Source organism: Rhinoraja longicauda, chromosome 4, assembly GCF_053455715.1.
Source record: "Rhinoraja longicauda isolate Sanriku21f chromosome 4, sRhiLon1.1, whole genome shotgun sequence".
Classification (NCBI taxonomy): Eukaryota; Metazoa; Chordata; class Chondrichthyes; order Rajiformes; family Arhynchobatidae; genus Rhinoraja; species Rhinoraja longicauda.
Genome location: NC_135956.1, coordinates 77,087,302 through 77,103,189, shown reverse-complemented (window position 1 = coordinate 77,103,189; position 15,888 = coordinate 77,087,302). Strand labels below are relative to the sequence as shown.

The 15,888-nt window shown below is 42.5% G+C and overlaps 1 protein-coding gene across 1 annotated transcript in view; it reads right to left on the bottom strand.

Annotated features, from left to right (window-relative positions):
- Nucleotides 1-15,888, bottom strand: part of LOC144592897 (extracellular sulfatase Sulf-1-like) — a 156,827-nt gene that overhangs the window by 40,256 nt on the left and 100,683 nt on the right. The window contains exons 4-5 of the mRNA XM_078398127.1: nucleotides 14,172-14,411; nucleotides 3,585-3,736 (exon numbers count right to left, since the gene is read on the bottom strand). Coding sequence (XP_078254253.1) covers nucleotides 3,585-3,736; nucleotides 14,172-14,411 — 392 coding nt within the window. The remainder of the gene's footprint in view (nucleotides 1-3,584; nucleotides 3,737-14,171; nucleotides 14,412-15,888) is intronic.

The window sequence follows — 15,888 nt, the reverse complement described above, 5'->3', positions numbered from 1 at the left end:
TGACACCTGAAAATAAAAACTAATCAATCATTCCCTCAATTTTTGCTGCTGCTCTGACAACACTCAAACACACAACCTCTACCACCAAAGACAAGAACAATTACATGATTGATGAAGGCTAGCATGCCAAAAAAAAACATCCTCACCTCCCTATCTACTTGCGATGTCACGTCCAGGGAACACTGCACTTGTGCTCCTAGATTCTTCTGCTCGACAACATTCCCCAGGGTCCTACTATTCACTGTGAAGATCCTGCCCTGGTTTGACTTTGACTTGAATTCTGATAAAAGCTTATAGATTTAAGCGGCTCATTCTGTTTTACTCTCCACAGGTGCTACCTGACCAGATAGCATTTCCACATTTTCTGTTTTAATTCTGAATCCCAGCATCTATTGCATTTGAATACTTGCAACAACACAGTGCTGTATTGCTCTGGCAATACCAGCAGCAATGTACCTCCAGCTAACCTGCCCATCCTTTACTGTGGCAGTGTCATTAGGAACTGACCAATTCATTCCTTACTGAGTGGACCACACCAAGAGTAGGAGCTTTGGTCCATCCTACTTTGATCCATTACATGTAAGCGTGTACACTGAACCACCAAACATCCTCATCTGCCTGTGCCTTAAAGTTCACATATGAATCATCAGCAGTAGAGACAGTAGGTCTCATCCTCCAGCTAGCTGGTGCTGCTGTTAAACTATCCCTCCTGTCCAGTACAAAGCCATTTGAGATCCCAGATTCAAAAACTTGATCCTTGAAACTAAACTATTATGTGTAGGAAGGAACTGCAAATACTGGTTTACATTGAAGATAAACACAAAATGCTGGAGTAACTCAGCATCTCTGGGGAAAAAGGAATAGGTGATGTTTCGGGTCGAGACCCTTCTTCAGACTGATGTCAGGGGAGTGAGAGGTCCATAGATGAGGAAGTGTATAGATAAGGATGTGCAAGGTGTGAAAACAGGACAACGGGAATGGAGATCAAGGAAAATGTAGAATAGATCATTGTTTGCTGGGGGAAGGTAACAACAAAGCAAACAGATAAAATGTAGTTGGAGACAGTCAGACTGGTTGGAGAACTGGGAAGGGGGGGGGGGGTGGAGAGAGAGGGAAAGCAAGGGTTCCTTGAAGTTAGAGAAGTCAATGTTCATACCGCTGGGATGTGAGTTGCCCAAGCGAAATATGAGGTGTGGTACTCTAATCTGCACTAGGCCTCTGACAATAGAGGAGGGCCAGGACAGAAAGGTCAGTGCGGGAATGGGAGGGGGTTAAAGTGTTTAGCAACCGGTCTGAACCAGTTTAGCAGTCTGAACCGCTGTGTTTCTCCAGCATTTTGGGTCAATCTAAACTACCATGGTGTATATCTCCTAGCTGATACTGCAAATAGAAGCGATGATGTATTTTCCATGAGATCAGTATTGATTTTAACTCAGAGGCTCACAGGGGTTGAGCACCCAGCCAACCGTGTCGGTGCATATTCTTTGATGTGGCAGAGCTTTCTCCACAAGAACACAGAGTGCTGGCATAAAATCATTTTAGTCCAAAGTTTTAAATAAACACAAAGTGCTGCAGTAACTCAGCGGGTCAGGCGGCATCTTTGGAGGGCATGGACAGGCAACGTTAAAGTTTAATGTTTCCATTGGACAAGTTGCCTATACTAACAAGGCAGATAGCAGCAGCAGCTCGTCCTGAATATGCAGACTAAACTAGTAACATTTCTTGCAATGTTCTGGCTGTTGCTTTGTTTTGTGTTAGGATCATTCCCTTTCGTCATTTACTGTATTTTTAAAAAAAGCCTAAAGGAATTTCTAGGCCAATATTTTCCGAAAACACTTTCTGGAAAAAGTGGCCCATTATTGGAAATCTGTTCATGTTATAATTAGTAGCATTTCACAATGTACAAATTAAGCACCAAATCCATGATTGAAGGTATGAATTAGGAAAGGACAGTGTTAATCTCCTTTGTAAAGCACTCATTAGCTTACAACCCATCTGAAGGAATTATCCCATTCTAGCTAACCCACCTTAAATCCCCCCCTTCCCTCCCCCCTTTACTTTCCATGCACCCCACCAGGACTCGCCTACTTGTCCCCCCCCCACCCCCCACCCCCCACCACCCACCAACGGCTACTCTGGCAATCCACAACACTTCACTCCTGTCTCACACCTTCTGCTTTTATCTCCCAACCATGTGCCCCCCCCCCCCCCAACCTCACCTGTGTCCACCTGCTGCCTGCCACGTTTTGACCCACCTCTTCCTTTTCCAGCTTTATTTCCCCCCCACCACAATTAGTCTGAAGTAGGGTCTCGGCCCGAAACGTCACCTATCCATGTTCCCCAGAGTTTTTGCCTGACCTTCTGAGTTACTCTGGCACTTAGTGTCCTTTTGTGTATTAACCAGCAACTGCACTTCCCCTTTTTTAAATTCTAACCACAGAGCTTATTGGCAATTGCCAATGCAAAAATGGAATCGAATCTTATTCAGGCATAACGAGATGAAAGGGATAAAAATAACACAACAAACCTTATGCTCTTCCAAGGGTGATTTCTATGGAAATGCACTGAATACAAATGGGATGTCTGATTTGCCTCAGTAAGCTTTTCTGAAGTAAGCAGGTCACCTTGGCTAACAGTTATGTTGCCCACAGAAAATGACCGATTAAGAGTACATTGCTCCAGATGCAGTACTTTCATTATGAAAAAAAGTGCTTGTTTCAGATATTAAAAAACCCGAGGCAAAAGCCAACAACGTGTTTTGAATTAGACTGATCCTTTTCTAAAAGGGCAATCTTGTTAAAGATAGTTTGCAATACAGATTAAAGAAGACCGCAGTACATGTTTTGTTTCATGCTGCATGACTATTTTTACTGAATCTGTCTTTCCAACCAGAAATTTCAAGTTACCCATGTATTTTCCCTGGGAATCTGAGACTGCTTTGAATGATGGGAACACCTACCTTCAAATTAGTAATAAAAATCTATATATATAACTAAACGTCTCATCTTGTATGTATCCCGAAATACAGCCAAAACGGTACACGATATCGCAACAATTTTAGGGGCACCTTACTCACCATTCGCCTGCGGTGTGCAGTATCAAGTTTTGTTCAAATAGTTGTGCTACTAGATGAGATTTTTAGTAATAGATAGATATATGAACACGCAAGTATTAGATCAAAATAGTGATCTCAAAATGGCGATCTCATCTAGACGACCGGTGGACCCGTTGGGTTCCCGTTGTGACGCAACATGACATGAACACGGAAGTATTAGATCAAAATGGCGATCTCATCTTGTATATATATATGTATGTTCCCGCAATACAGCCAAAACGGTACATGATAGCGCAACAATTTGAACGAAACTTGATACTGCTCACCATAAGCGAATGGTGAGTAAGATGCCCCTAAAATTGTTGCGCACCATTCGCCTGCGGTGTGCAGTATCAAGTTTCGTTCAAATCTATACACAAGGTGAGATCACCATTTTGAGATCGCTGGCATCACAACGGGAACCCAACGGGTCCACGGGTCGTCTAGTGAAGAATAAAAGTCACACCTACAAACAATATGAATTACATACCTTGGAATAATCAAATCCATGCTTCTCCTTAAAGCCATTCCGACTCAGGGTGTAATTATAAAAGCGCGAATTCTTAATAAGTCCAACCCATTCTCGCCATCCTGGTGGGATGTAACTGCCATTGTATTCATTGAGGTATTTCCCAAAGAAAGCTAGAAGAGATGAAAGTCAATACATAGCATTTGGATTAAAACTGAATTAAACAACCTGTGAAATAGTATCAGACTTTTCACTTAGAGACTAGGACACAACTCACCCTGACGTTAGCATCTGTCAGTGCTGTTTGACAATGTTCATATTTTCTTACAAAACAGAAGGAGGCCACTTGGCCCATTGAAATAGTAACGGCTCACAAAGCAATCCCATCAGTACTGCTCCACTCCTGATTTCCCTGTGATCTCTTTTCTCAATTGCCCATCCATTCCCTTCAATTCTCCTGCAACCAACCCACCCGAGGTCAATGTACAAAAGCAGAAGTAGTCTTTGGAATGCAGGAGGATACTGAAGCATCCAGGGAGAACCCATATGGTCAAAGGGAAACCGACATCGTCCAAGGTCAGGACTGAACTTGGACTGCAGGAACTGTTTAGCAACAGTACTAACTGCTGTGTATTGTTCCTCTGGTGCTCCATGGACCTCAGGAAGATACTGAGAGTTGGGGTTTTCCTGGCCATCCAATTTCCAATCCATTCCCATTTGTTTTCATGGTTTTAAGACAAGAAACAAAATCACAATAATAACTAAACAAAACCAATAAATGAAGTAGACAGTAAACATCACACAGGCCAGCCCTTCTCACAAGGTCCCACAGACCAACCTCTCAATGGAAGAATCCTCAGGCGGACTGTAGGTAAAGAATTGTAGAAGATGAATCCACATAACGAAATATAAATAGCTTGTTTAAAATAAACGCATGATATCTCATATCTAAGTCACTATACAGTCCAGAAGATTATTCTGCTCTGTTTATCTATTTCTTACAGCACCGAGGAAAACTTCATTAAGACATATTTCTATTGAGATCAAGTCCAAAGTCTCAGGAATCCTTATTGAATATATTGCCTCAGGACACCAAATTTTACTTCATTTATTGTAGGACTAGTGCAAACAGATTTTCTTCCCTAAGCCATAGTCGCAACTCAACAAATGGCGGCACAGTGATGCAGCATTAGAGATGCCACCTCACTGTGCCAGTGACCTGGGTTCGATCCTGATTACCGGTGCCGTCAGCGCGGAGTTTGTACGTTCTTCCTGTGAGCGCATGGGTTTTCTCTGGGTGTTCTGGCTTCTTCCCACATTATAAAGACATGCAGGTGTGTCAGTTAATTGGCTTCTGTCAAAGTTGCCCCGAGTGTGTACGAAGCGAAATTGGGAAAACATAGAACTAGTGCATGGAGATCAATGGTCAGCGCGCACCTGGTGGACCAAAGGGACTATTTCCACCCAGTATATCTATACTAAACTGTAAATGTAGGTTAAAAAAAACACTGACATTTAAATACTAAGAATAACAATAGGATCAATGATATGAGCACACGAAGATCTAGGTAACGACTAGATAAATCACCACTCTGAATTGATGATAAAATATTATAATTTCATTGTCACAATTTTGTTCACTCAGAAGCTGCTGGCTTTGCTGCAAAGCCAACATCTATTATACATCCTTAATACTGCTTGAGAAGTTGATAAACGCTTGTATTTCTCTGTGGTGAACGTGCTCTCGGATTTTGCTTCATAGCTCCTCTGTCCCTCCCTTCCCCTCCTCCTTCCCAGATCTCCCTCTATCTTCCTGTCTCCACCTATATCCTTCCTTTGTCCCACCCCCGACATCAGTCTGAAGAAGGGTCTCGACCCGAAACGTCACCCATTCCTTCTCTCCCGAGATGCTGCCTGACCTGCTGAGTTACTCCAGCATTTTGTGAATAAAAAGAATTGTGGGTTAAGTTGGGTTAGTGTGCAACTCTAGGCAACACAGATGTCAGAGGTTATGGGAAGAAGGCTGTAGAATGGGGTTTGGAGGGAGAGATATGTCAGCCATGATTGAATGGTGGAGTAAACTTGATGGGCCTAATTCTACCCCTATTCCTTATGATAGACAATAGACAATAGACAATAGGTGCAGGAGGAGGCCATTCGGCCCTTCGAGCCAGCACCGCCATTCAATGTGATCATGGCCGATCATTCTCAATCAGTACCCCGTTCCTGCCTTCTCCCCATACCCCCTGACTCCGCTATCCTTAAGAGCTCTATCCAGCTCTCTCTTGAATGCATTCAGAGAATTGGCCTCCACTGCCTTCTGAGGCAGAGAATTCCACCGATTCACCTCTGACTGAAAAAGTTTTTCCTCATCTCAGTTCTAAATTGCCTACCCCTTATTCTTAAACTGTGGCCCCTTGTTCTGGACTCCCCCAACATTGGGAACATGTTTCCTGCCTCTAACGTGTCCAACCCCTTAATAATCTTATACGTTTCAATAAGATCACCTCTCATCCTTCTAAATTCCAGTGTTATACAAGCCTAGTCGCTCCAGTCTTTCAACATATGAAAGTCCCGCCATTCCGGGAATTAACCTAATAAACCTACGCTGCACGCCCTCAATAGCAAGAATATCCTTCCTCAAATTTGGAGACCAAAACTGCACACAGTATTCCAGGTGTGGTCTCACTAGGGCCCTGTACAACTGCAGAAGGACTTCTTTGCTCCTATACTCAACTCCTCTTGTTATGAAGGCCAACATTCCATTGGCTTTCTTCACTGCCTGCTGTACCTGCATGCTTCCTTTCAGTGACTGATGCACTAGGACACCCAAATCTCGTTGTACGTCCCCTGTTCCTAACTTGACACCATTCAGATAACACTCTGCCTTCCTATTCTTACCACCAAAGTGGATAACCTCACACTTATCCACATTAAACTGCATCTGCCATGCATCCGCCCACTCACACAACCTGTCCAAGTCACCCTGCAACCTCATAGCATCTTCCTCACAGTTCACACTACCACCCAGCTTTGTATCATCTGCAAATTTGCTAATGGTACTTTTAATCCCTTCATCCAAGTCATTAATGTATATTGTAAATAGCTGCGGTCCCAGCACCGAGCCTTGCGATACTCCACTAGTTACTGCCTGCCATTCTGAAAGGGACCCATTTATCCCCACTCTTTGCTTTCTGATCTTATGAACACCGAAGGGAAACTTGGAGTCAGTGGTGCTCTCATCCTTCTAATGTCCGAGGTCGTGGCTTTAGAAGATGCATTTGAAGAAGCCACAGTAGGTTACAGCAGTGCATTTTGTAAAAGTAACCATGATGCACCAGTGGTGGATGAGATGACGTCTCGGTGAACTATTTTGCCATGTAGTCAGCCAAATGTGCTGCACTACACTGCAGCCAGATGGTACATAACATTCTCAGAACATAGTGATCCCAGGACAAAACGATCTTTAGATCATGCCACGTTTAAATAAACCATTATTGGAATTTAATTTCCTTTCACACTATTTTAATGTCCTTTAATATCCTATTTGCATTGTTTTACTGAGGTTATTAACCCTTTCAGAGGATACAGACTGAACTTATGTCTAACGGAATCTTAGACGTACAGGTTTGTAGGTTAATTGGCTTGGTAAATGTAAAAAATGTCCCTAGTGGGTGTAGAATAGTGTTAATGTGCAGGGATCGCTGGTCAACACGGACCCAGTGGGCCAAAGGGCCTGTTTCCGCGCTGTATCTCTAAACTAAACTAAACTTAAACGTTGGGATTGTCCCAGCCTCAACTACCTCCTCTGGCAGCTTGTTCCATACACCCACCACCCTTTGTGTGAAAAGTAACACAGTATATGCGAATAGGACAGACAATAGCAGGTGGGTAGACACAAAACGTTGAAGTAACTCAGCAGGACCGGCAGCATGTCCGGAGAGAAGGAATGGGTGACGTTTCGGGTCGAGACCCAGAAGAAGGGTCCCGACTCGAAACGTCGTAGAAGGTTCTCGACCCGAAACGTGTGTTGTGTGTGATGCTTGTGTGGTGTTAAATACGATGTAACAGAGAGAAGCCAAGGTGGAGAGAGTCAGTGAATGGTGCTTGCATTGCATTGTGTTGGTTGGTAGTACGATCGGAGGGATTGGTTAGAGGCAGGTGCAGACAGCCATTCAAACACAGTGACTTATACAGCCAGCCGGTCACGTCGCCTAATCGAGAGAAATGTAGACAAGTGAAGACAGATGGAGATGGACACAGGCAACCAGACAGATGAGCAAAGCAGTCATATCCCGACTTCTTAAATGTTGCTCGCATTACCTGTTTGTGTATGAGGGACAAAGTCATCCTGATAAACAAGAAAATAGATCATTATATGATGCCTTACTTATTGACAGGGAATCTCAAAATTCTCCACAGCCAAGGACACACTTTTTGACGTTTAATCAATACTGTGAGCTGGGGCATTGTTCAAAGATATTGTTACACTCCTGACGTTAGAGCAATAGGCAGCCTGGGCAGAAATGAGCTGCATGTGGCCAAGGCAGATGCAATCAAATCATATCTGGCGGCAGATGGCAAAACCAGCTATGTAGCAATTATAGCCACTTTGCATTCCTTGTGCTTGATAGAATAAGCTGTGGATAATACCTGGGAGACAACTAGGATGACAGATATGAGATTTTGATGGGAGGGAGGAACAGAGGCAGTAGTCGAAGCCAGCCTCAGATGTGAATGGTGATTAGAAAGCACAATGATAGAAAACAGGGACATCTAAGGAAGTGAATTTCCAGTTTGGTTGTGTAGTGTCTTAGTTTCTTGGTGTTGCTGAGAGCATATCATCATCATATCATATATATACAGCCGGAAACAGGCCTTTTCGGCCCACCAAGTCCGTGCCGCCCAGCGATCCCCGCACATTAACACTATCCTACACCCACTAGGGACAATTTTTTACATTTACCCAGCCAATTTACCTACATACCTGTACGTCTTTGGAGTGTGGGAGGAAACCGAAGATCTCGGAGAAAACCCACGCAGGTCACGGGGAGAACGTACAAACTCCTTACAGTGCAGCACCCGTAGTCAGGATCGAACCTGAGTCTCCGGCGCTGCATTCGCTGTAAAGCAGCAACTCTACCGCTGCGCTACCGTGCCGCATAGATGAAACAAATAAAGGTAGGGCTGTCAGCATACCATATTGATGGCAGTAACTAAAGAGCAGTGGCAGGAAGGACAATGTATCAAGAGTTAGACCACTGCAACACTCTGTTCCTAAAGGTACTTGCAAGCACAATGCACTTTAGCGTGCCTGACGGTTTCTTACCTTCAGTCATGTACTTCATGACATAACATGTCACAAACTGCATGCTTCATTCATTACTGTGATATATCAGAGCTACTGGAGTTCGCTAGAACATGTGATGAACACTCACGTAAATACTGGGACCAAACATGGCCTAGATCACAATGAGATATGAATTAAAGGGGCTGTACAGTGACAATGGGGTCTTGCAAACAGCATCCAATAGCTATAGTTCTCATTGCTGCCATATAACGTAAAATACATTACTGATGCCAACCTTTTCACATACAAGTTATAGGCTGTGATCTCTTCAGCTTTGTCCAACCTGCACACTGCACTGGCATGGATCCATTCGTGGTAATAGACAATAGACAATAGGTGCAGGAGGAGGCCATTCGGCCCTTCGAGCCAGCACCACCATTCAATGTGATCATGGCTGATCATTCTCAATCAGTACCCCGTTCCTGCTTTCTCCCCATACCCCCTGACTCCGCTATCCTTAAGAGCTCTATCTAGCTCTCTCTTGAATGTATTCAGAGAATTGGCCTCCACTGCCCTCTGAGGCAGAGAATTCCACAGATTCACAACTCTCTGACTGAATTTTTTTTTCCTCATCTCTGTTCTAAATGGCTTACCCCTTATTCTTAAACTGTGGCCCCTGGTTCTGGACTCCCCCAACATTGGATTTGATAAGGGGCCGATTGCCTCGAGCGTCATCCAGACACTCTGGGGTTCATCGTATTCTTTCTCTGAACATTGCCTCATCAAGCTTTTATGTGGTTCTTCTGTGGTTATCATAGGGAGAATATCTTTTCAAGTCAAATGTTCTTCTCATTGATCAGCATAACATGGATGGAGCAGCTGTGAGCTTTCCAAGGGATTGCTTAGGCTCCCTGGTTTAGTGTGCTCACCAGTTTCTGTGTGCAAACTGCCTTATTGCAATATTTAACCACAGGGAAAGCAAGGAAATGTTTTTAGTTGCAAAACCAAGTGCCCTATCATTAAGTTAGTTAGCATCCATCCATCTGCGAGAGATGATGGTGGGGTTTTGACATTGTTCTGCTTGAAGAGGGGAATGTTTCATCTGTGATTGCATTCCCTGCTGTGTCTGACTAGGCTTTTGCTTGACAGGCAGACCCCCCCACAGCTCCCACAGGTGACGTTGTCTCTGGCCATTGGATTGGGGAGTCCGTTGCTGTTTTAATGTTGCCTACGAAGTAATACAAATAATAAATCTAGAATGATAGAAGAGTTACGGTATAGAAAGCCACTTATCACATAACACAACAGCTTTCCAAGAAGAAATCCAATCATTCCTCCGCTACTTCCCAATAACTATGCAAATTATTCTTCCTGTCTTTTCAATTCCAATTTTCAATTCCTGATTGATTCTGTTTCCACCTTCCCTAACAGCAACCAGGACTAGATCATAAGCTATTTTTACATTAAAAATGTCTCATATCACGTCCCAATTGTCTCTCCCAAAATCTTTAGCTCATCACGTTAAGTGACGTCATAAGGTCATAAGTGATAGGAGTAGAAATAGGCCAATCGGCCCATCAATATTCCATCATTCAATCATGGCTGATCTATATCTCCCTCCTAACCCCATTCTCCTGTCTTCTCCCAATAACCTCTGACACCTGTATTTTGAATCTGTGTCCGTGAAATCTAATGGAATGGTGTTCCACTACTCCTCCTATCTAAACTTGTCAAGATCTTGTACATCTTATCAGTTCTCTTTACATTTTTGCATTAGCTGGGATTGCGCTGGTAGCTCTTTGGTTCAACCTAAAGGCTTCGAATTAGGGTAAAAAAATCAACCATGATTCCAGCTCTTGTGAACCATGTTGGGAAATGATTTACCCATGTCCTTATTAGTAAATCAGTCTGCAAATAAGACTTTCAATGAATTACTGGACCCAGGGCAAAATAGATGAGAAAGACCATTGGTTCATTGGCTTCAGGTGAGGGCTGGAGGCACCAGAAAAAAGATCAAGAGCTCTTAGCACAGGGAAAGATGCTAACAGTGGAAGGGACAATTCAGGTATTTACACCAGCCCAGCGAGATACATTTTATGTTCATGAAAACCACTCAATCAGTTTCACCAAATAGACACTAATGTAAAACAAAAGGGCATTCAACCGATTTCAGCTGTGGACACCTGACCCCTCTTCTGATATCTTCACCAATATGCTGGAAGTCAAATTTCCACATTTAATTAGAATGGACACACCGCCTGGCATATTGGGTGCACAATATTTTTTGTTTTGATTGTAAGTCATAAGAAAAGCATCATCGAATCACTAGATCATTGAACAGGAAAACATTAACTCCTTTGTAGCGTTCATGATGTTGCCAATAGTTTTGGTTGATGTGAACATTTGGAATATTGTACAGATTCAGCTATTATGTATTGCCTTCTTTCAGCTGGTTCCCATCAGGTTTTGCTGCGTTTTACTGACACTACTGTCAGCCGAGTATTCCTTGACAATGCATCTTCTTTGTATGTTGTCAAGTTAATTTATTTGGACTGTCGTTCACAGAGTGCCGTCTGTGCTAGTGCATGCTAAATGAGCTCTAATCAGTGTGCCGTATGCTAATTGCTTCATTTACAATGCCGCCTGGTAAATGTTTCTTTGTTTAAATCCCAAAGCTCTATTAACTTTACTGCTAATACCACCAATATTAATTCTTCATGCCAACCACTGTTATGCTTTGCACCCAATTCTGCCCGCTGCCTCCTTCTTCTTCAGCAGTCCCTTGGGTTTACCATGGCTTGCTTCCTCTCCAGTTCCCGTGGCTTTTGAGGTGGGTAAGTTGGGAGGAAGGTGGACCCTTTCCATTATTTATGCCTAGCTTCCCGATGCCATGCTTGTCTTGCGGCAGGGATTCCGCAAGTATGAGGGGATGTTCCACTTCTTCAAGCAGTCTTTGAGGACATCCATGAACTCTTTCCCTTTACACCTGACGATCCCTTGCTGTGACATACATCAGAATGGAGTGTCTGTTTCCCAAACCTAATGTTGGGCATGAGAACAAAGCGGCCTGTCCATCAGAGATGATTAGGTATAATTATGGGCTCAATGCTGGGGATGTAGGCCTGGGAGTTGATGCTGACATCAGTTATAGGTGTAGGATGGAACTGCAAATGCTGGTTTACACCGAAGTTAGACACAAAATGCTGGAGTAACTCAGCGGGACAGGCAGCATCTCTGGATAGAAGGAATGGGTGACTTTTCAAGTTGAGACCCTTCTTCAGTTTGAGTCTGAAGAAAAGTCTCGATCCGAAACGTCACCCGTCCCTTCTATCCAGAGATGTGGCACTGACTCTAGGGCTATCCCTAACCACCAATCTAATGCATTCAGGTAACAGTTTTTGGTCATCCATATCTGAGTAGTGTGCATTGCTGTATTTCGCAGAATGACTGCTACTTGGTCAACCACATGCTTTGTGCCAGGTTTGAAGTTACGATCCCCGAACACTATTTTGCTCAGATAACCAAAGGCTGCACAAGAATTGCCGGGGTACCAAGATGGAGGCGAGGGAGGAGGTTTAGGGACTGGCAATACAGGGAAAGTACCTCGGGAGCAGCGTGCAGAAGGCGGAAAAGGGTGGGTATGGGAAAATGTGACTAGTGGTGGGATCTTGTTGGATAAATAAAGAGGAAGAGGATTGGACTTTATTGCCTTCCATCGCAGTGAGGAATGTGGGGAGTCCGCTGTAGTGGATGCTTATGCTAACTTTTATGTAGTTGTGTGTCTTGTTGCTTTTTTTTAGTATGGCTGTATGGTAATTCGCATATCACTGTACCTTAATTGGTACACGTGACAATAAAAGACCTTTGAAACCTTTGAGGTGACAGAAATGTCAGAGGATGATGTGTTAAATGCGGAGGCTTGTGGGGTATAAGGGGAGGATCAGGGGAAGTCTTTCCTTGTTCTGTCTGCGAGAAGGGGGAGTGAGAGCAGAAACACTGGACAGCGAGGTGACGTGGATGAGCGGTCCATCTGTTACAGCAGGGGGGGGAAACCAGGTTTACTAAAGAAAGAGGACACCTCAGATGTCCTAGAAAGGAGAGCCTCATTTTGGGTGCAGATGTAGCGGTGACGGAGAAATTGAGAGTAGGGGGATGGTGTTTACAAGAGGCAGTGGAGGAGGAAGTGTAGTCCAGATAACTGATGTACTTATCTATTCTGCGTGATCTATTAGTTGACTCTCTCTCTTTATTGTTACAGTCTGAGAGTTCTTGCAGCCCTAAATTTCTACGAATCATCCTTAGAAATTAAGGAAGCAAGAGGCAAAACTATTGGAGTCACAATTTCAATTTCAATTTCAATATTGCTGCATTTCATATTTTGGCACAATGATGTTGCAGGAATTTATTTTCAAGTTGTTATAGAAGACCCTGTGCTCAAATATATAAATGTGTCATATAACTGCAGATTATTCATATGCTCAATTTTGTTTTAGTAAAGTTTCCGGGTATCTTAAACTAAGTGTGGGTTCAGATTGAAGTTCCACTGATTGAAGTTTGAAGTGAGATCTAAAGGAGGTAAGAATGGCTCTGACCTACATACCAATGATGTGATTCCCTTTCTCAGTATGTCAGGGCATTAAAATCAAACAATCGTGAAGGTATGTGCAGTTTCAGATAAGAATGATTAAACAAATTAGAACTAAACTATTTTGCGAAAATAACATTTCATAAGATCTTAAAGCATAGCAGGAAGCTGGAACACGCCACATTGCTCAGTTCTTCTCAGGCTCAATAAAATTGAACGGGATAAATCTTATAAGTGGTGTCTTAGAACAGCTCCAGTTCATGAAAGGCTTGAAGCACAGAACAAGAAACACAGGGCAACTGAGAAACTATTAACTTTCATTGATGCACATATCTAAAAATGTTCCACCCCCCCCCCCCCAAAAAAAAGAAAACATATGTTAATCATCGATAACAGAAAATATAAATAAATATTTTTTTTAGATCTGAAAATAAGAATGCCTCATTTTTCATTTGACAATGAGAATATAAAAAGAACAAAATAAATAAGCACAAGGAAGCAAAACTACATGCAGTTAAAGACCAGTTACAGTTATGAAATTATCTAGTACTTACTTTGCAGCTCTTGAATTTAGTATGAGCATAGAACTCGGATGCTGGATTTTAATCTTTTACATGCAGCCCCATAATCAAATAGTTCACATATTATAAATTCTACTTTCTTTATTTAGTTAAATGATCAATGCACTAAAATACATGATCCCATCTAACAGAATACAGACGATTTTACAAACCTGTTCGGTAGCCTGTGTTGTTCAGGTAGACTGCAAATGTCCGTGGTTCATGCATTGCTTGCCAGGAAGGCGAGGAGCAATTCTCATTGTTTGTGTAAGTATTGTGGTTGTGAACATATTTTCCTGTTAGCATGGAAGAGCGAGAAGGACAGCACATTGGAGTTGTGACAAAGGCGTTGGTGAAATGAGCACCCCCTTGCTCCATGAGCCTTCTGGTTTTATTCATCACCTGCAGTGAACCTAAAGAAGTGCAGCAGTTAGTAAAAGGGCAAGATCCAAATGTTACACATCACTCACTGTCACTCTTCAGTTAAATTGGTATTGAAAAATAAATATTCAGAAGGGAAAAAGGAAAGACCAGTGTTGTGACCTCAAAATTTTCCAAAGCACTTCACCACCAATCAACGATTTTTGAGTAAAACTGGAGTAACTCAGTGGGTCCAGCGGTATCTCTGGAGGACATGGATAGGCGACATTTCGAGTCGGGACCCTTCTCGGACTGATGGTATGAGTATTTCTGAACTAGTTTATGTTGTTGAGTTTGAAATGTGACAGGGAATTAATGCAGACCAAACTCCCCAAATGAGCAGTTAGATAATCTGTTTTAATGATGTTACGAACAATGAGGTAATTTCTGCGCAACCCGCGAATACCTCAAAATCAATATGAACCAAAGGCATTGGATGAAAGATGAACATATTCCACGATATTTAATATGAAATACATCTTCAAGAAAACATTTTGACTCAATTTTGTCTCACCAGCGACAAACTATGAGCAATTTTGCAAGAAATAGGAACATAGGCAAATTTCACTGTTAGGTATGTGGTTCTGAGAATACAAAGTAATCCCTTTGAAATTAGATTCATTGTAAAACATGAGCCTCCAAACTGGCCCTGTTCGTTGTGTGTGGCATTTCTTTATGAATAAACAGTCACTCTGGGAATCTTTAACGTAATAAGAAAGAATGATGTGAAAAGTAAACTAAGTCTTTTCAGAATCACCCATGGTTCTGTGTAAATCTGAAAGACATTCAGACTTTAGCAGCAACTTCAGACTGTTTTACCATCTGTATAGGCAGACAGTTCAAATGCAATTTATTCATTTTTCCCAGGCTACTCAAACCTTTTGCAGGCTATTATTTTTGACTATAAGCCTGTTTACACTGAGAAGGGTCTACCAGCATGAAAGGTCTATTAACACTCTGCTGAAAAATGCTTTCTAGTATAAATGCCCTTGGAATTGCTAATGCTGCTATAAACACATATAGGAAGTATGTTTGCTTGGTGCAGGCTTTGAAAGATTGTAAATAATTGTTTGCAGTAAGGCTGCTTTGCATGTTCCACAAACCAACCTGTTGCATACAATGGCTATTGATGAGGCATTTAGCCTCCTGCAATGATATTTAACCAGGCTCTTGATGCATTGTATGAGTCGAGCATAAAGAACTTTAAATAAATGCAGTTATGGTAAACAGTACAAATATGGCTGTGGATCACATGTGTGGGACCCCAGTGTGATCTGCTGTACATTATTTTAAATTGGATGAAATGGTTCCGAATTGAATCAATTTTGGAAACATAAATAACATAGAGGGAGATGCAGCATAGAAACAAGCCTCGCAAATCAGCACCAACTATCATCCACCCATTTACACTAATTCTATATCAATCTAATTTTTAGTTCTCGCCACATTCTCATTGCAATTTCCCATAGA